This window comes from Mytilus trossulus, chromosome 9 (assembly GCF_036588685.1).
Source record: "Mytilus trossulus isolate FHL-02 chromosome 9, PNRI_Mtr1.1.1.hap1, whole genome shotgun sequence".
NCBI lineage: Eukaryota > Metazoa > Mollusca > Bivalvia > Mytilida > Mytilidae > Mytilus > Mytilus trossulus.
In genome coordinates, this window is record NC_086381.1 from 2,929,049 (window position 1) to 2,949,274 (window position 20,226).

A 20,226-nucleotide genomic window follows, 5' to 3' on the forward strand; every position below is an offset into this window, starting at 1 on the left:
AATAGTCAGAAAATAATCCGGATAATTTTGCATCTCCAAACCGACATATATATTTTTTACAGATATCATTTCCTCCGCATGCGCAAAAATTTCTGATCGAAAATTGAAAGTTCAAAAGAAATAACTTTATTAATTCTTTTGATTGCTTGTTAATAAGGAAATGATGAGTCATACTTTTGACAGTTATGGTAAAAAAAAACACATAGTGATTTAGAATTTGTATTTACTTTGTGATATTTCGGACAGCACCAAACAGGCACTGTGCACACTGTCAGAATTATGCTTGGCTTTACTTTGTGATATTTCGGACAGCACCAAACAGGCACTGTGCACACTGTCAGAATTATGCTTGGCTGTCAATCAACACATTATTTATGCACACTACATACCCCAACATGGGATCAACTATGTAGTGAAGTAAAGTCATGAAATGAATTACTTGGACCCAAACATATGTGTACTGAGCGGCAGATCCAGCCATATTAAAAAGGGGGGTTTTCGCTCAGGGCTACAGACAACACATTAATACCAGACTGGACGATTGTACATAATTTAACGTACTGATGTTTACTTTCCGGCGCATGCCTGGTTAATGTTTTCAATATAAAATTATGTGAATAATTTTTGTCAAAACATAATTTAACAAATATAAAACATAATTTAACAAATATTTCTTGTTCAAAGTTGTTGTTTTTGGTCACCTATTTTCGTATTTTTCAATTTTTACAATTGTATATATAGCCTTAGGGGACTAGATATGTGATGTCACCATGCTTAGTCCCGCAGAGTTTAAAACGTTTCATTAAAGGAACCCAACTCTTATACATGTTATATGGAAGAAGAAGAAGAAGAAACCAAGATAAGAAAGGGGTTCCAACCATATGTTCCCATTCAAAATACATTGGTTTGTGTGTGACGGCATACACCGAATCCGGGTCAGTTCGCGCCCATTCATGTTCGCACCCACTCATGTTCGCCCCCTTTCACTTTCGCACCCTGCATGTTCGCACCCAAAGTCCGTTCGTACCCTACATGTTCACGCCCAATTTTAATTGGTCTTAGGTTTAATAACTTTGTAATCAAGTTTTGGCAAGTAGTATTCTTATAAGTATTATTGTTTTCGTTGTCTCAAAATAAAGTGAGACACTATTTTTTATTGTGTTGAATAAATCTTAATTATGTTTTGGATAGTGTATTGTTAAAAAAAATATATTCCTTTCTAGATAAAGTGGGATTCTGTCAACGTTTTATTTTGTGTTAAAATGACTCTTATTCATGTTTTGGTTAGTGTATTGCTATAACTTTGTTTCATTGACTTGTTTCAAAATTAAGTGAGATTCTGACTACGTTTTTTTTTTTGTGTGTTCAATAAATTTTATCATGTTTGATCATGTTTTGGTTATAATAGTGTGTTGATATATTTTATTGTTTTATTGTTTCAGATCAAAGGGACTAAGCTGTTAAAAACAATTGTCTTTTGTGTTTTTCATTTAAAATCTTCAATCTTTAGGGACGTACGTCATCAAAAGATCAATGTAAGATAAAAAAACATCCGACATTGATTTTTACATATCCATATGGGTCAATAAATTTTTCCCAAATTAAGTTAATAGGGGGGTCAGTGAAAAAACTATTTGAATTAAGTTTTTTATCCTTCATTGAACTTTTGATGTCGTCCCTTACTCATACCAAGCTATAAATACATTCAGTATTTACACGAAAGCAGTTAAAAACAACAATTATCATGATTTTCCAATTATTCAACTGGAATTTGAATTAAAATTGGGCGCGAACGTGTAGAGTGCGAACAGACCTTGGGTGCGAAAGTGCGAGGAGCGAACGTGTAGGGTGCGAAAGTATATTGGGCGCGAACGGACCTGATACCGCATACACCTTATCACTATTCCTGGCTGACCGGGGAATCTGTCCTGCTTGAACTATTGACACCATACAACAATTACTTTTTCGTTGGGAAGTTTTACACTCCTACAGGTCTAGGAGTCTACTCAAGTAATATGAGGCAGGCATAACCTGTGAATGGGGACGAAGTCTGTATGTATTATTTGTTTAAATTCAAACATGTTAATAAAAGAAACCGAAATACCGTACGTAACGTTCCCGATTTTGGTTCTGTTGTAAGGGATTTAGCTGTGACGTTCTTTAAGTTATGACGTCATATTCGATGTAAACAAAAGAAACGCTTTCATCAGGTAACTTTTTATACGACCACAAATTTTGAAAAAATTTTCGTCGTATATTGCTATCACGTTGGCGTCGTCGTCTGCGTCGTCGTTGTCGTCGTCGTTGTCGTCGTCCGAATACTTTTAGTTTTCGCACTCTAACTTTAGTAAAAGTGAATATAAATCTATAAAATTTTATCACAAGGTTTATGACCAAAAAAGGAAGGTTGGTATTGATTTTGGGAGTTTTGGTCCCAACTTTTTAGGAATTAGGGGCCAAAAAGGGCCCAAATAAGCATTTTCTTGGTTTTCGCACTATAACTTTAGCTTAAGTTAATAGAAATCTATGAAATTTTGACACAAGGTTTATGACCACAAAAGAAAGGTTGGGATTGATTTTGGGAGTTTTGGTTTCAATAGTGTAGGAATTAGGGGCCAAAAAAGGGCCCAAATAAGCATTATTCTTGGTTTTCGCACAATAACTTTAGTTTAAGAAAATAGAAAATAATGAAATTTAAACACAATGTTTATGACCACAAAAGGAAGGTTGGTATTGATTTTGGGAGTTTAGGTCCCAACAGTTTAGGAATTAGGGGCCAAAAAGGGACCCAAATAAGCATTTTTCTTGGTTTTCGCACCATAACTTTAGTATAAGTAAATAGAAATCTATGAAATTTAAACACAAGGTTTATGACCATAAAAGGAAGGTTGGTAATGATTTTGGGAGTTTTGGTCCAAACAGTTTAGGAATAAGGGGCCCAAAGGGTCCAAAATTAAACTTTGTTTGATTTCATCAAAATTGAATAATTGGGGTTCTTTGATATGCCGAATCTAACTGTGTATGTAGATTTTTAACTTTTGGTCCCGTTTTCAAATTGGTCTACATTAAGGTCCAAAGGGTCCAAAATTAAACTTTGTTTGATTTTGACAAAAAATTAATCGGTTGGGTTCTTTGATATGCTGAATCTAAAAATGTACTTAGATTCTTGATTATCGGCCCAGTTTTCAAGTTGGTCCAAATCGGGGTCCAAAATTAAACTTTGTTTGATTTCATCAAAAATTGAATAAATGGGGTTCTTTGATATGCCAAATCTAACTGTGTATGTAGATTCCTCATTTTTGGTCTTGTTTTCAAATTGGTCTACATTAAAGTCCAAGGGTCCAAAATTAAACTTAGTTTGATTTTAACAAAAATTGAAATCTAAGGGTTCTTTGATATGCTGAATCCAAACATGTACTTAGATTTTTGATTCTGGGCCCAGTTTTCAAGTTGGTCCAAATCAGGATCTAAAATTATTATATTAAGTTTTGTGCAATAGCAAGTCTTTTCAATTGCACAGTATTGCGCAATGGCAAGAAATATCTTATTGCAAAATATTGTGAAATAGCAATTTTGTTTTTAATTAGAGTTATCTTTCTTTGTCCAGAATAGTAAGCAAGAAATATCTAATTGTAAGAATTTTTTTTATTTGGAGTTATCTTTCTTTGTCCAGAATCAACTTAAATCTTTGTTATATATACATTATACAATGTATATTCACTTTTTACTTCCAACTGATAAATTAAAATAATCTTTACCATTCAGTGATATCAAGCAGTTTTTTTACATCTTAATATTTTATGATGTATTTAAATGAGTAGTAATTGTTGCAAACTCCTTTAGAAATTTTAATTGAGATTAATTTTGGAATAAGGGAAAGGGGGATGTGATTAAAAAAATTGGGTTCAATTTTCTCATTTGAAATTTCATAAATAAAAAGAAAATTTCTTCAAACATTTTTTTTGAGAGGAATAATATTCAACAGCATAGTGAATTGCTCTAAGAGAAAACAAAAATTTTAATTTCATTAGAACACATTCATTCTGTGTCAGAAACCTATGCTGTGTCAACTATTTAATCACAATCCAAATTTAGAGCTGAATCCAGCTTGAATGTTGTGTCCATACTTGCCCCAACCGTTCAGGGTTCAACCTCTGCAGTCGTATAAAGCTACGCCCTGCGGAGCATCTGGTTTTTCCATATGATATCAAACAAATATTAAAATTGAATTTGTATTGAGTTCCAATCTTATATTTTACTGAACTGATACATATAAAAAAAAATCAAAGTCTGATGCAAACAAGAAAGATTTATGCACAAATGCGGGGAAAACCAGAACAGGAAGTAGATCTGAAAAAAAAAGTTAACGATTTTCAATTTATTAGTAGAATGAAAAATTCAGGAAATTTTCCCGATTTAAAATTTATTTTTTTTATTGATTTTTAAGAAATGGCGGTCAAATAGCAATCAGGTGTACTGCTACCATGAGCTAGTAGATACTTAATCAGCTGTAAGCTGTTGAGCTAAGGGAGTACTTCTTTAACTCATTTGGTTCACATTCTGCCTTTTAACACATGACTTTGAGTCCTGGTGGAGATGTGCAATTTTTCAATGCATGCTTTTCTCGTTAAATTGGCACTCAGCTGAAAAACCCTTGGTTGTTAGAGAGAAATTTAAACTGGGGTATGTCAAGTACAGTCAGGGGTACTACTTGTACAAGTTAATTTTATTTACTTGAAGAAGTAAAAAATAATGTACACACATAAGTAAATAAATATTGTTTGAATAATCTCGCCTTAATTTTCTCAAAAATTTACTTGTATAAGTAAAATTTTCTTACAATCCCACAAAAATCCTCAAGTTTTGAGATGTAAAAGCAGGCCTTTAATGATTTTTCCCAGGTTTGCTCAAATTTTTTCATCAAAGTTCAATGTTTCATCTCATTAATTGAACAAAGAAACTGATTGTGCAAAGATCTTGTATATTTGCGCAAGGCCTTCAAAAATTGCTCCTTTGGGGCTTGTAAATGAGCAGTGTTATGAAGATAACAGACAAATGGGATTTTCATTGTCCATGAAATTTCACCTAAATGATTAGTAAAGACATCTGCAAAGGGTACACAATTTAAAATTCAAATTGAGCAAAGAAATCTTAAGAATTCAAGAAAAGAAGAAAGGATAACTTTTTAACTTATACAAGTAAAAAATTCTGATTGTCTAAGGGACATTACTAAGCCAATTTTTTTTTACCTATACAAGTAAATAAAAATTACTTGAATAAGTAGTACCCCTGACTTGTATGTGTGTACAAGTCATAATGATATGATGACTAGAGATGGAGGAAGTGTGACTGGATTGCCTCCCTTCACTAGTAGTAGTACATACTTAGTGAAATTAGTCAGCCATACAATGTAATCAGTCATGTGTCAGTCGGGGATAGTGATTTTAAGATCAATTGAATAATTCAAGTTATGACATTAAGAAAAAGACAAATTTAACATACATTTGTTTTTTATCATGGTTATCCTTTATTGTTTTACATGTTGATATTTATTTGCAGGAGAATCCAGTCCTATGATGATGGGGTCTCCTAATAGTCCAGCTAGTCCCCACCAATCACAGTTCCTGCCAGGCTTTCTTCTGGGTGAAACCTCACAACATGCTGGATCTGTAAATATCCTATTATATTCATGATATTTAACATACATATTGTACAATCATTTTGTTAAGCAATAGATATTATCCCAGCCTAGACCCAGGATCAGTTTTAAGTATCATCAGAATGCAGTCATCATCTCAGTCTGTGGTTTTGATATACTAAATCTTTTTGTTTTTTTGTTTTGATCTTATTAGTTTCGAAACATATACCATCATAACTACATTGAATTTGTTAGTTGTTGCTAACCATGTACATGTTTTTAGGATGTTTTTCAAATTGAAGCTATAAGATGTATAAGAGATGTGGTATGATTTCCAATGAGACAGCTCTCTAGCACTGCAGCAGATACCAAATGACATAGACGTAAACAACTATAGGTACATTTCTTGTATAAATGACAAAAAAATAAGGAGATGAGCCCAATATTATGACAACCTTCAATACAAGAGAACTGATATATTGTACTAAAAAATATGAGTATACAATTTGTAAATGAATATAACATGATCATGTAAACTTTTATTTACAGCCTAGCACACGTTTATGGTCAGCAGTTACTAGCCCAAGTCCTCCTAAGTCAGCACACAGAGGTAGCAATATAACTTCACCGTTAAGTGCCAGTTATATCACATCACCAGGACCCAGGTAAGACATGACTTGGTCCTTCTCTGGTTATAATGTAACCATTAGGTACCAGTTGTTTAACATCACAAGGATCCAGGTAAGACATGACTTGGTCCCTCTCTGGTTATAATGTAACCATTAGGTACCAGTTGTTTAACATCACAAGGACCCAGGTAAGACATGACTTGACCCCTCTCTGGTTATAATGTAACCATTAGGTACCATTTGTTTTACATCATTAGGACTTTGGTATTGCTAGATAATATCCAAGTCCAATAAAGTAACAATTTAAGTTCGAGTTGTATAAATCTGACAGTCACCAACACTTTTGAATACAGGGAAGATGTAATTATTTTTGGACTCCCCTTTTTTTGGATGATCAATGCATTTGCCATTTGTGTGGGGACTTGAAGCTGGAACCCCCCTTTGTCCTGGGTTAGGACACAACCCTCCCCCTTTTTAGCTCACCTGGCCTGAAGGGCCAAGTGAGCTTTTCTCATCACTTGGCGTCCGTCGTCCGTCGTCGTCCGTCGTCGTCGTCGTCCGTCGTCGTTAACTTTTACAAAAATCTTCTCCTCTGAAACTACTGGGCCAAATCAAACCAAACTTGGCCACAATCATCATTGGGGTATTTAGTCTAAAAAATGTGTGGCGTGACCCGGTCAACCAACCAAGATGGCCGCCATGGCTAAAAATAGAACATAGGGGTAAAATGCAGTTTTTGGCTTATAACTCAAAAACCAAAGCATTTAGAGCAAATCTGACATGAGGTAAAAATGTTTATCAGGTCAAGATCTATCTGCCCTGAAATTTTCAGATGAATCGGTCAATCGGTTGTTGGGTTGCTGCCCCTGAATTGGTAATTTTGAAGAAATTTTGCTGTTTTTGGTTATTATCTTGAATATTATTATAGTTAGAGATAAACTGTAAACAGCAACAATGTTCAGCAAAGTAAGATCTACAAATAAGTCAACATGACCAAAATGGTCAGTTGACCCGTTTAGGAGTTATTGCCCTTTATAGTCAATTTTTAACCATTTTTCGTTAATTAAAGTAATCTTTTACAAAAATCTTCTCCTCTGAAACTACTTGGCCAAATTAATCCAAACTTGGCCACAATCATCTTTGGGGTATCTAGTTTAAAAAATGTGTGGCGTGACCTGGTCAACCAACCAAGATGGCCGCCATGGCTAAAAATAGAACAAAGGGTAAAATGCAGTTTTTGGCTTATAACTCAAAAACCAAAGCATTTTGAGGAAATCTGACATGGGGTAAAAATGTTTATCAGGTCAAGATCTATCTGCCCTGAAATTTTCAGATGAATCGGTCAATCGGTTGTTGGGTTGCTGCCCCTGAATTGGTAATTTTGAGGAAATTTTGCTGTTTTTGGTTATTATCTTGAATATTATTATAGATAGAGATAAATTGTAAACAGCAATAATGTTCAGCAAAGTAAGATCTACAAATAAGTCAACATGACCAAAATGGTCAGTTGACCCCTTTAGGAGTTATTGCCCTTTATAGTCAATCTTTAACCATTTTTCATAAATCTAAGTAATCTTTTACAAAATCTCCACTGAAACTACTAGGCCACAATCATCTTTGGGGTATCTAGTTTGAAAAATGTGTCCGATGACCTGGCCATTCAACCAAGATGGCCGCCACGGCTAAAAATAGAACATAGGGGTAAAATGCAGTTTTTGGCTTATAACTATGAAACCAAAGCATCTAGAGCAAATCTGACAAGAAGTTAAATTGTTAATCAAGTCAATATCTATCTGCCCTGAATTTTTCAGATGAATTGGACAACTGGTTGTTGGGTTGCTGCCCTCCAATTGGTAATTTTTAAAGAAATTTTGCCGTTTTTGGTTATCTTGAATACTGTTATAGATAGCGATAAACTGTAAACAGCAATAATGTTCAGCAAAGTAAGATCTACAAATAAGTCAACATGACCTAAATGGTCAATTGACCCCTTAAGGAGTTATTGCCCTTTATAGTCAATTTTTAACAATTTTCATTAATTTGGTAAATTTATGTAAATTTTTACCAAATATAGTTCTCTGTTACTAATGGGCAAAGTTCATGATAGATATAATTGTAAGAAGCAAAATCGTTCAGTAAAGTAAGAACTTCAAACACATCACCATCACCAAAATACAATTTTGTCATGAATCCATTTGTGTCCTTTGTTTAATATGCACATAGACCAAGGTGAGCGACACAGGCTCTTTAGAGCCTCTAGTTTTAAAAATGGCTGGATCCGCCCCTGTATTCACATCATCATGTCTTACTTAATATGCATTGAACCTCCCACTTAATGTTTATCGGCCATCCATCATCATAGGATCAGGTCAACATCTATGAGACAGCAACCTTACAACAAAAAGAATAATTATATTAGATGAATGCATTGAAAGTTCCATTAAACCCCATTAGTTAATCTATTTATGATATAATTATAGAGAGACAATCAGACCAAAAGAAAGACCTGGGGCACCACCAACAAAAAGTTTGATGTCATATAGCAGTCCGTCTACAGCTAGTCCATTTGCTACTTCATTCCATCAGGTAAATATTATCAATCAAAGGAAGTAGTGGTTGACATGAAGGAAGCAGCAACCCGAGGTAGTGTCATACAAAATAGAAAAAGACATCTTAAAATCCTGTAAGGACTCCAACAATCATGACAATAGACAATATGTCTAGTTATAAAACATCCTAAGTATAAAAAAAGATGAAAGAATTCCACTGAGACTATCTTTAATCAAAACACAGAATTTCTCACAGGACAATTGAAAAAAATATATGATAAAAGCCTTTTACAATGAGAAAAACCAATACCTCATAGTCAGAAAAAGAAAAACAAGAAAACTGATAGCTTTATTACAATACACAATTTACCAAAAAAATATGACTGACATGAATCACTAAATTATAATGTATTGGTATGCATGGCATGATGTGATTTATGATCAAATTCCTCATTCCTATTCAAATTTTATACAAAACCTGAAGTATTGGAACAATTGATCCTTATTAACTTTAAGACAATATTAAGCTGATTGTGTACATAATATGACATATTACTACATTTTATTTTCAGACACCTTCACGAGGATTCCATACACCTGGAACAAGTGCTTGTGCCCCACCTATATCAGGTATACTTAATTTAATGTTGCATGTTCTATCAAATTATATTTTTGTATTGTAAACCTGACCTTCCTATTAAAGTGAAGTTAAATCTTCTCTATCATATATAACCTTAAGCACAAATATTGTTTGTATAGTAGGATGAGAATAATGGTTAGTAGGTCAGTTTATTTTTTGTTTAGATATTTTATAAAACTATTGTGCTAATCTGAAAAATACCATAACATCAGGTTGCTTCGACATAGTTTTAAGTCAGGTCAACATGAATGATTATTTTTTTTTTATTAACAATCTTAATTTCAGGTCTTTCCTCCAGTATCATGGAAAATATGAATGACACATCACAGTTCCATTTGGCAGCAAATACTAAACTTCCCCCATCTCCTGCTCAGATGGATCCATTCTATACCCAGGGGTAAGTTAACCTGCTCAGATGGATCCATTCTATACCCAGGGGTAAGTTAACCTGCTCAGATGGATCCATTCTATAACCAGGGGTAAGTTAACCTGCTCAGATGGATCCATTCTATACCCAGGGGTAAGTTAACCTACTCAGATGGATCCATTCTATACCCAGGGGTAAGTTAACCTGCTCAGATGGATCCATTCTATACCCAGGGGTAAGTTAACCTGCTCAGATGGACCCATTCTATAGTCAGGGGGGAGTTAACCTGCTCAGATGGACCCATTCTATACCCAGGGGTAAGTTAACCTGCTCAGATGGATCCATTCTATACCCAGGGGTAAGTTAACCTGCTCAGATGGACCCATTCTATAGTCAGGGGGAAGTATACCTTAATGGTGAATGTGTCAAAGAGACAACAACCTGATCTGAACAGCCGAAGCCCAGAAAACAGCATAAGGCCACCAATGGGTCTTCAACACAGCAAGAAAATTCTTTACCCAGGGTTGGGCTTTAGCTGGCCCCTTATCAAAATGAGTACTAGTTCAATGAAAATGGATGTCACACCAAACTTGAAAACATATAAATTACTTCATATTAGAAATAAAATGGTCAAATGTTTCAAAAGATTGTCGTGTTCATGGAGCATTATTAAGTTGGTTTTCTGTTCTCTAACTTTTGTTTGTTTCACCCAGATGTTATGAAACTTATACACAATTCTGATTACAACAAAACACAGATCAAGTTTGCATTTTGCTGGTGTATCTTTAACCATTCTAGAGTTATGCCCCTTTTCAAATGGAAAAATTGCTGAAATTTACATTTCCGTTCTCTAATTTATAAAGTATGTTTGCCTCAACTGAATGTTATGAATGTTATACACAATGTTTATTACCAGAAAACTCAGATCAAGTACCAATCTTGGAATATTCACTTATACCATTCGTCAGTTATCTCCCTTTATAACTTTATATTATATGCAAGCTGGGGCATCATCTACTCCCCATTTATTTACATGTATCACTTCAATTTGTAACCATTCCTTATGGTATCTAAAATCAATTGGTCTCTGGTTATATTTCCTGAAATATCAGAAAATTCTATGACTAATCCTGCAACAAATATTTGCTTCTACACAAGCCATAACATGATATATAATTTTGATATTTATTTGTTTTAAAGGGAAAGTTTGACATCAGAAGATATTTTAGATGAAACCTGGATTACAGTTTTTGGGTATGTTAAATTATGATTAATGTTTCATGAAACTTTTATCTATAACACCAATAATCATGATAATAACTTACCATTTTTTTTGATATTATGTGATTTTTTAGCTAAAAATCATCAACTTTTTGTATTTCATGACTGCTGCTAATTCATCAATCTGTCAACTTGATAATTTGAGTCAGATTTACAGCATGCTAGGTCACAAATTGTCAGTTCACATGAACTTTTTTTATTCTGTTTTGACAAATTAACACATTAAGCTTACCATTATTTGTTTTAATTCCCTATTTTTGTGTGGTTTGTCGAGGAGCATTTGTTACCATCAAGTCCATTGTGTAGGTTATATGGCCAGCTAAATTAACAGAAAGTATTGAATATTTATCACCAATAATCATGATAATAACTTACCATTTTTTTTTATATTATGTGATTTTTTAGCTAAAAATCATCAACTTTTTGTATTTCATGACTGCTGCTAATTCATCAATCTGTCAACTTGATAATTTGAGTCAGATTTACAGCATGCTAGGTCACAAATTGTCAGTTCACATGAACTTTTTTTATTCTGTTTTGACAAATTAACACATTAAGCTTACCATTATTTGTTTTAATTCCCTATTTTTGTGTGGTTTGTCGAGGAGCATTTGTTACCATCAAGTCCATTGTGTAGGTTATATGGCCAGCTAAATTAACAGAAAGTATTGAATATTTATCAAAAGTATGTTCATGATGTTTTGAATATCTGAATTTTGGTTGTTAATTGATATCTTTGTGTAAAGAGATGCATATCAGGGGAGTTAATTTATCTTTTTAGCTCACCTGACCTGAAAGTTTTTGGCTTATATATCTGAAACTAAAGCATTTAGAGCAAATCTTACATAGGGTAAAAATGTTCATCAGATTTTAGAAGAATCTGACAACATATTTTTGGGTTGCTGCCCCTGACTTATCTTAGGTGTTGTTATAGTATCTAATAATATCCAATATTTAATGCTATTAATTATAATGTTTACCTTATTTGACACGACTTCCAAATCATCAGTAAATACAGGTGAGCGACACAGGCTCTTGAAAGCCTCTAGTTTAATGTATTGAAAGAAGCAGAATTCTCTTTTATAAAAAATACATTTAAAATATCTGTTATTTTAGAGATACAAGAGGTTTGACAGGGGAGATAATTTATCTTTTCTGTATTTTAATAGCAGCAGAATCCTCTTTTGTACAAGTTGCTTACATTTTAATATCTGTTTTCTTGGATAGTTTTCAAAGGGAGATAATTGTTTTGTTTCAGTTTTCCACCAGCGGCAGCATCCTTTATACTCCAGCAGTTTTCTCAGTATGGAAACATTGTCAAACATGTGGTAAGTGATGAATAATAATGCTCAAAATAGTTTTGATTAACTTACAAAACTGTTTATGAAAATCTTAACCTTTGATTTCCATTTTATCCTTAACACAGAATAAAATCTATCATGGTCAGTTATGTAGGCAGACATTTCAGGGTGTGCACTATTTGTTTATTTACTGATTTTAGATGTTATTTTTGGGGAAATACAGCTTCAAGCAATCAATCCTCTATGAGATTGGTCAGAGTGACAAGCCCTCATGTCAATTGTTTTGTTTTGATAGTATGGAAAACCCTCCAAAAAATCTTACTGAGATTGATGAGAAGGCGACACAAAAATAAATAGATTGAATTACACTTTTTAACACATTTCCCTTCTGTTTCTCTCGAAATTGTCGGATATTGAGCTCTCCCTTACACTATATACGTTTCTTTTACAATCCGCAAAATTCTATATTTCGAAATATTCTAAATATATCCAACCTATTATTGTAATGACGTCAGTGTTGGTATGCCACACTACATAGCAGCAGGGATATCCTTTACTGATTATTAAAATCATTCTCGGAATTCATGCACTAATTTAAAATCGGTGTTTGTTTCCAATAAACAAAACATAATTACCTTTGCTGTAGATGATTCAAACATTAACATGATGCAATGATTTAATTTCTAGGTCAACTTGCAATTTATATAATCATAATATGTATGTAGACTATCAAAAGATACCCCCCCCCCCCCCCCCCCCAAAAAAAAAAAAAAAGAAGAAACAAACTATTACCGTCTTTCCCTTCAGAGCTCTTCAGCTCTTTGATTAAGTAATATTTATTAACATGTTTTGTTATATATTTACAAATTATTTATTGTTTTACAGATAGCTACTGAAGGAAATTGGATGCATTTACATTACCAGTCCAAACTCCAGGCAAAAAAAGCTCTCAGTAAAAATGGTAGAATGTTTGCTGGTAATATAATGGTTGGCGTTACTCCTTGTATTGATAAAGTAAGTGGATCTCCATCACAACTATTGGGGGGCTCCAAATAGGGAAAAAAGTCAATTTCAGTTTACCAAAATGAAAAACCCCATTATAAAATAAAGAGATGTGGTATGATTGCCAATTAGGCAATTATTCTGAAAAAATTGTGATGATGCTTCATTTAAGATTAAAAAAAATCTGCAGATGTTTCATGTATTTCAACCCTAGGCTCTTTTTTTATCCTTGTGATACTTGGAAATACATTTAAAGTCGTATGAAACAAGCGAGTGGTGAAAAATAATGTTTATCCAATTCTTGAACCAATGCATATATATATCATAAACTTAGTCCTCTGTGCACAATTTTATCATTATTTTGGCAAATATATCATACAATCGTCAATTTTTTTTCTCTCTGTTTGTTATGATTTAACAAATATGGCTGCTCATTAAATGCTGTGTTTTGAAGCTGAGTTTTACCGATTGTCACCTTATAGTAAACAAATCACAAAAAGCATGGGTATTGAACTCGTGTTTAAAATGTATAATGAGATATTTGTTTATTTCAATGACGTATCCATGCGTATTGCAATCACCGGATCTTTAGTTTAAACATATTTTATTTGTTAAAGTACAAATTTGATAAGACACAAGTCAAACAGACTTATGAAGTCTGATCTTTACCAGGAGGGTTACTCTCGGGTCACTATGCATACGGAAAATATGTCGGCAAATTGCTTTCTGGAAGCAAGCAATTAAAAATAAGTAAACTTCTTTTAAATGTGGACAAATTAAAGAATTTTCCTCAGAAAAAAGTATATATGTACATAAGTTGTATAATGAAAACTATCCATTTAGTTTAATATAAAAAAACATATGCATATTTTTTTTTAATTTGAGGTTTCTTATTACTTTAAATACATGTATAAAGTACAAGTCAGATTGATTGACCAAATATACAAAGAAAACACCTTGTGTATGTAGTATCTAATTAATATCAAGATCTAAGCAAAAACCTCAGATTTTTAACATGTCAAAGAAAATGCCTTCCTTCTTATGTATCTAATTCATATCTAGATGTGTTTATTTATAAGGAACACACTATGTATTTAGTATGAAACCAAACTTGTTTAATTTCAGTCTGTGATGGAAGATAAGGAGAATCCTTCTTTCTCTGGAACACCTGTATTAGGATTAATGGATACACCTGTAACATCAAAAGGAACCCCTGGGACATCAAAGGGAACACCTATCAGACCATTGACAGCTGCTTATAAATCAGCAAGGAGTGAAAATGATGTAACTATAGTTTTTTTTGTATTTGTATTCAGTTCCTTTAATATTTTGAATAAGAATATATTTATTTAGATAAGAAATCAATTATTTGAGAACAATTCAAATCACAGAATATTCAATGGTTGTGCAGCTTCTTCTTTTAAATTTTTAGAAAGAAACTGCTTGTTTTGTATCTTCATCAATATACTCTCAAGTGTAAATAAATTAACTAAAATAATTCAAGATGTGCCATAACCTTTTTTTATTATATTTATTTCAGGTTAGTGAATATGAGTTTTAAGACATGCATATTGTCTGCTCTATGGTCGGGTTGTTATTGCTTTGACACATTCCCCATTTCCCTTTTCAATTTTATTAAGATTATTTCAAAATCTTTTTCTTTATTTTTTGCAGGTAGTAAGAAACAACCAAGTTCCTCAAAAGTCCAATACATTTGCCTCTAAGGCTATGGAGTATATGTTTGGTTGGTGACAAAGATAACACAGTGACATTATCACAGGGTTCTGTGCAATGGGGAAAAGTTAACTTCGAAAACACCATGATCTGCAAACATTGTATTGTAGTTAAAATAGTCAGCTGAGATTATATATTATCATGTAAATCAAAAGTATGAAGAGTTAATAATTAAAAGGGCTTTAATGTATTGCTAGATTAAGACTAATCATGTATCAAGATCATGTTAATTATGTGTAGTAAAATACACTCAAATGAAACAACTAATTATGTAAACATTAATAGAAGAATCCTTTTCACAACTTCAATGCTGTATGTTGTTTTTTTGCTATGTGCATCATCGATCATCATGGGTGTATGTAAGGGTTGGAGGCTGAGTATATTGACAACTCTTCTGTTTACTGACCTTTAGTATGTTCACACATACTCATTTAAATTTGCATATATTATAAAGAAGCAACAGTCCATGTAAAAACTAGGTCAATTTGACCTATATTTCATGCTAGAATAACTCTTATAGATTAATGTCAGACACTGATCTGTTACTCAAATGGACTTGCAAGAGGATAAACACTGTCTCTTTGGCACGTTCCCTATTTCCATTTTCAATTTTATTAAACAAGAATTTTCTTTTCTTTTAGAGGACAGTTGTGTCTTCTGCAAACATACCACATCTCCTTAGTTTTTTAGATTCAAATTTCAATAGGTTATCTTAAACTTTTCATTTGTCACTGCTAATTTTTTATAACACTGTAAGATAAACTTATTAAACCAGATGTATGGTATACATAAATGAGGGTTGGCTCATGGAAAATAAAACATCTACATTCTTCTTGCCTCCTAGTTTAATATTTTATATTATAAATCATGTATATTTTATCCCAGTTTACGTATGACATAATATATTTATCATTCTTCCTTACTTCATCTCATATTGAGGTTAATTTCCTTGGAATATTGTGTTATGTATGTATGACTTTCCCAACTGTTGCTTAACAGTTTTTATAACTTGCTTAGATTTATGGGTAAATCACCAGTAACTGATTTCTACTACAGGTAAAAACTATATAACAAGAAATTATTTTTTATCTGATAAAACTTTAAATTTATGCTGGCTTAGATAGTATATATATAGCTATATTACTATACGAGGAAATAATGATTATTTGTGATAAAATATTCTTTTATGTTTTAATGTATTGTATATATTTGAACAAATAAATGATTATATGAAGTAAAATGTCTCTTTGAATGTTCATAGTTATAGCTGTGTAGCAAACACAACGAGGAGAGGGAAATCAGGAGAAGAGTATGTGTAAAAAATGATAATGTGCTGGAAATATTTCTTAGACTGATTTTTGATGGGGTGTAAGTGTAATGAATTGGCATTAGAGGAGGATATTAAGAATTGAAGAGCTAAGTCTGAGTAACTGATGACAATATTAACAATACATTCAATTTCTTTATTGAATTTGAACCTTACAGCTCATCAGTGTATTCAAATACAATAAAACAATACCATACTTCAGTATACTGCAAACTTGTTTTGAACCCTATGATAATAAGTATTATTGTTTCTTTTATTCTGTGGTTTAAATTGTCTTTTTTACTGTTATTTAGATTGAAAACTCCAAACACATGCAGGTTTATGTATATGACCTAAGTCAGGAATCCTCTGAACATTTGTCATATTTATGACCGATTTTTAGGGGAAGATAGGTTGGTTACAATTCTTCCTGTTTATCATTTGTTTACTGTTAAGTTGGTCTATATTTGATTGCTATATCTAATGTTAATTATCATAAAGTTATTTGTATATCATTCAACAATATATAAACAGCTTGATACCAACACCCTTAAACTTATCTATATTGCAGATCAACATTTCATTTATCAGTAACAAGGACATGTATAATAACATTGGACTTGGTCATTACATGTTTACTGCGCACTTTAATTGTTTTGGTAAACAAAACAAATGTTATAAAAAAGAAGATGTGGTATGATTGCCAGTGAGACAACTCCACAAGAGACCAAAATGACACAGAAATTAACAACTATAAGTCACCTTATGGCCTTCAACAATGAACAAAGCCCATACCGCATAGTCAGCTATAACAGGCCCCTAAATGACAAAGTAAAACAATTCAAACGAAAAATCTTGATGGCCTTATTTAGATAAAAAAAAAATGAACGAAAAATAGATATGTAACACATAAACAAACGACAACCACAGGCTCCTGTTTCTTTTTAGCAACATAAGGTTATAAGCAAAAAGAAGCAATTTAAGCACTTTATTATGTCCAATTCATATGTTTACACATTCTCTACTGTATAACATTTGCCCTTGTTAGTATATACGATTACAAATGATACAGCTATATGTAGGCGAATAAAAAGGTGTGGACAATTATACATCACTGTACGGCATTCAACAAAAGGCAGACCCAATCATAAAACTTTATATAAGATTTAACAAAAGTAAGGAAAACAATGGTTTCATAATGAAACTTTCATTCATACTAACGAATAAACAATCATTACTATCTTAATATAATCTTGCTAAATAAATCAAATAATGAACATTTTAATCAGAAATACTCAGAATCTGTGGAAGATGATACAGAACAGCTATTGCAGATCTGTCAGGAAAATTAAACATGTAAGGAATTTTCCACCGAAGAATTAAAACAGGCCATTTCAACTTCGAATTGAGCTTGACTGCGTATTTCTGTTTGTTTGGTTATTCTACATTTGCTAGATATATAAGAGGACAGTTGAGATCTCACAAAACATGTTTATATATAAATGTATGTATGTGCCTGTCCTGAGTCAGCTGCCTCCAGCCTTTTTAGTATTGTATATTTTTGATAATTTTGGTTCATTTAATGTTTCGCAGCTTAGTGTGACGTTCATTTCTGCTACACATTCTGGTACACAATTATGTTGAGAGGCTAGCTGAAGCCCGACTTTTGTTGCCGCAATTACTAACTTTTTTGAATACCCTAAATAGCTGGGTTTTTTTTGGCTATTTGGTTGGATTGTTGTTTCTTTGACACATTTCCCGTTTCCATTCTAAATTTCTAACTATGTATGTGAAATTCAAAATATGATTGATATAGCAGTTTCAGCCAAAGAGAGGGTTATCTTCTACAACCACACAAATGTAGAATTCTACCCATTAAAACATGTAACAAATCGAAAGGCTTTTGGAGGCGTCAAAATACTTAAATGCCTATTATTCGAAAATCCTCAAACATTAGAATAAAATTGAGAAGGAAAATGGCGAATGTGCCAAAGAGACAACAACCCGACCATAGAAAAACAACAGCAGAAGTTCACCAACCGGTTTTCAATGTAGCGAGAAATTCCAGCACCCGGAGGCGTCCTTCAGCTGGCCCCGAAACAAATATATACTAGTTCAGTGATAATGAACGCCATACTAAACTCCGAATTGTACACAAGAAACTAAAATCAAAATAATACAAGACTAACAAAGGCCAAGGCTCCTGACTTGGGACAGGCGCAAAAATGGGGTTAAACATGTTTATGAGATATCAACCCTCCCCCTATACCTCTAGCCAATGTAGAAAAGTAAACGCATAACAATACGTACATTAAAATTCAGTTCAAGAGCAGTCTGAGTCTGATGTCAGAAAAGGCAACCAAAGAAAATAAACAAAATGACAATAATACATAAATAACAACAGACTACTAGCAGTTAACTGACATTCCAGCTCCAGACTTCAATTACTATTTCAGAGACTCAACTCAAACAACCACCACAGAATAAATAAAAAAAGCCCTAAAATATATTACAGTCTTAATGGGATATGTGTATACATACACTTGAATGGCTGTTTTAATGCCCCTCCTATCATAGAAGAGGGGCATTTTGTTTTCTGGTCTGTGTTTCCGTTCGTTCGTCCGTCCGTTCGTTTGTCCCGTTCCAGGTTAAAGTTTTTGGTCGAGGTAGTTTTTGATGAAGTTGAAGTGCAATCAATTTCAAACTTAGTACACATGTTCCCTATGATATATTGTTTCCAAATTAAATGCCAAATTAGAGTTTAAACCCCAATTTCACTGTCCACTGAACATAGAAAAAACATAGTGCGAGTGGGGCAGCCGTGTACTGGGGACACATTCCTGTTGTATCTGCTGTGCAGCCACTTCAGATTGCCGATAATTTGAAATTTTAAAACATTTATTGTGCGACAATAATTTCCTCAAACTTCGAACGGCGGTATACTTCTGTTGCCTTTATTTGCTTGACCTAAACAAATGGTTAGTCAAGCATCTTCTTACGATCATTTCAACAGAACATGTGTCAATGTGGAGCGACAGTCAAATTCTTCTGAGTTAGATTAAAACTTCAAAAGACTTGAAACAGTACATAGCAAATCGACTTAAAAAATCAGAAAATAAAAATGAAGGCTCAATGGAATTAATGCCCAACAGATGATAATAAAAATTGGCCGGAATGGGCGAGGAAACCAGAAGGATGCAGCACGATGATGATAATTATTATCTTATCGATGAATATACAAACAATGAAAGTATGAATGCTTCAACACATCCATTTTCATTTATTGACCTAGAACGATACAGTTCGTTATTAACGACAATAAAAGAAACAGAATACGTCTTCCGTTTTATACAGAAGTTATAAGGTAGTTGTAAAGATGAATGGCAAATCGAATTTGTCAGTGTAAAGGAGAGAAACAAAATTACAAATTCGCGAATGCGTTCAACATATCATAATATCAGAAATGCAAAACAGCTTAGAGTCGTGTGTCACTACGGAAATGTAAAATATCTATATAGTCGTTATTGAAATCCAAGGAAATCTAAACAATCGTCCGATAACTTACATTTCTATTGATCCGGGGGTGCTGACGCCAGTGCACCTGTCATATGGTCACCGATTTCAAACCCGTTCGGAACAAAGTATTGACCGTGTTAAATTTATATTTGTAAGTTCAATTTAATAAGAATCGACAGAAACAAAACTTCTCAACCACTATCGATCAAGATGGAAACACGAATATCTGACGTCACTCCTGGAATTCCACCGTACATCTGCAA

General features: G+C 33.0%; 1 protein-coding gene across 1 annotated transcript; it reads left to right on the top strand.

Annotated features, from left to right (window-relative positions):
• The first annotated feature begins 67 nt into the window (after positions 1-67).
• Positions 68-16,311, top strand: LOC134684795 (nucleoporin NUP35-like). Its single transcript, XM_063544105.1, has 11 exons — positions 68-188; positions 5,560-5,669; positions 6,188-6,303; positions 8,748-8,853; positions 9,389-9,446; positions 9,742-9,853; positions 11,024-11,077; positions 12,363-12,432; positions 13,291-13,419; positions 14,533-14,691; positions 15,082-16,311. The coding sequence occupies exons 1-11, from the start codon at positions 161-163 to the stop codon at positions 15,157-15,159; spliced, it is 1,020 nt and encodes a 339-aa protein (XP_063400175.1). The 5' UTR covers positions 68-160; the 3' UTR covers positions 15,160-16,311.
• The last annotated feature ends 3,915 nt before the right edge of the window (positions 16,312-20,226 follow it).

Excerpts from the sequence above, each read along its gene's own strand:
- LOC134684795 (XM_063544105.1), top strand. The coding sequence starts at position 161 with ATGATGAGTCATACTTTTGACAGTTATG. Across the intron at positions 189-5,559 it reads TCATACTTTTGACAGTTATG|GAGAATCCAGTCCTATGATG; the intron begins GTAAAAAAAAAC and ends ATTTATTTGCAG. Across the intron at positions 12,433-13,290 it reads GAAACATTGTCAAACATGTG|ATAGCTACTGAAGGAAATTG; the intron begins GTAAGTGATGAA and ends ATTGTTTTACAG.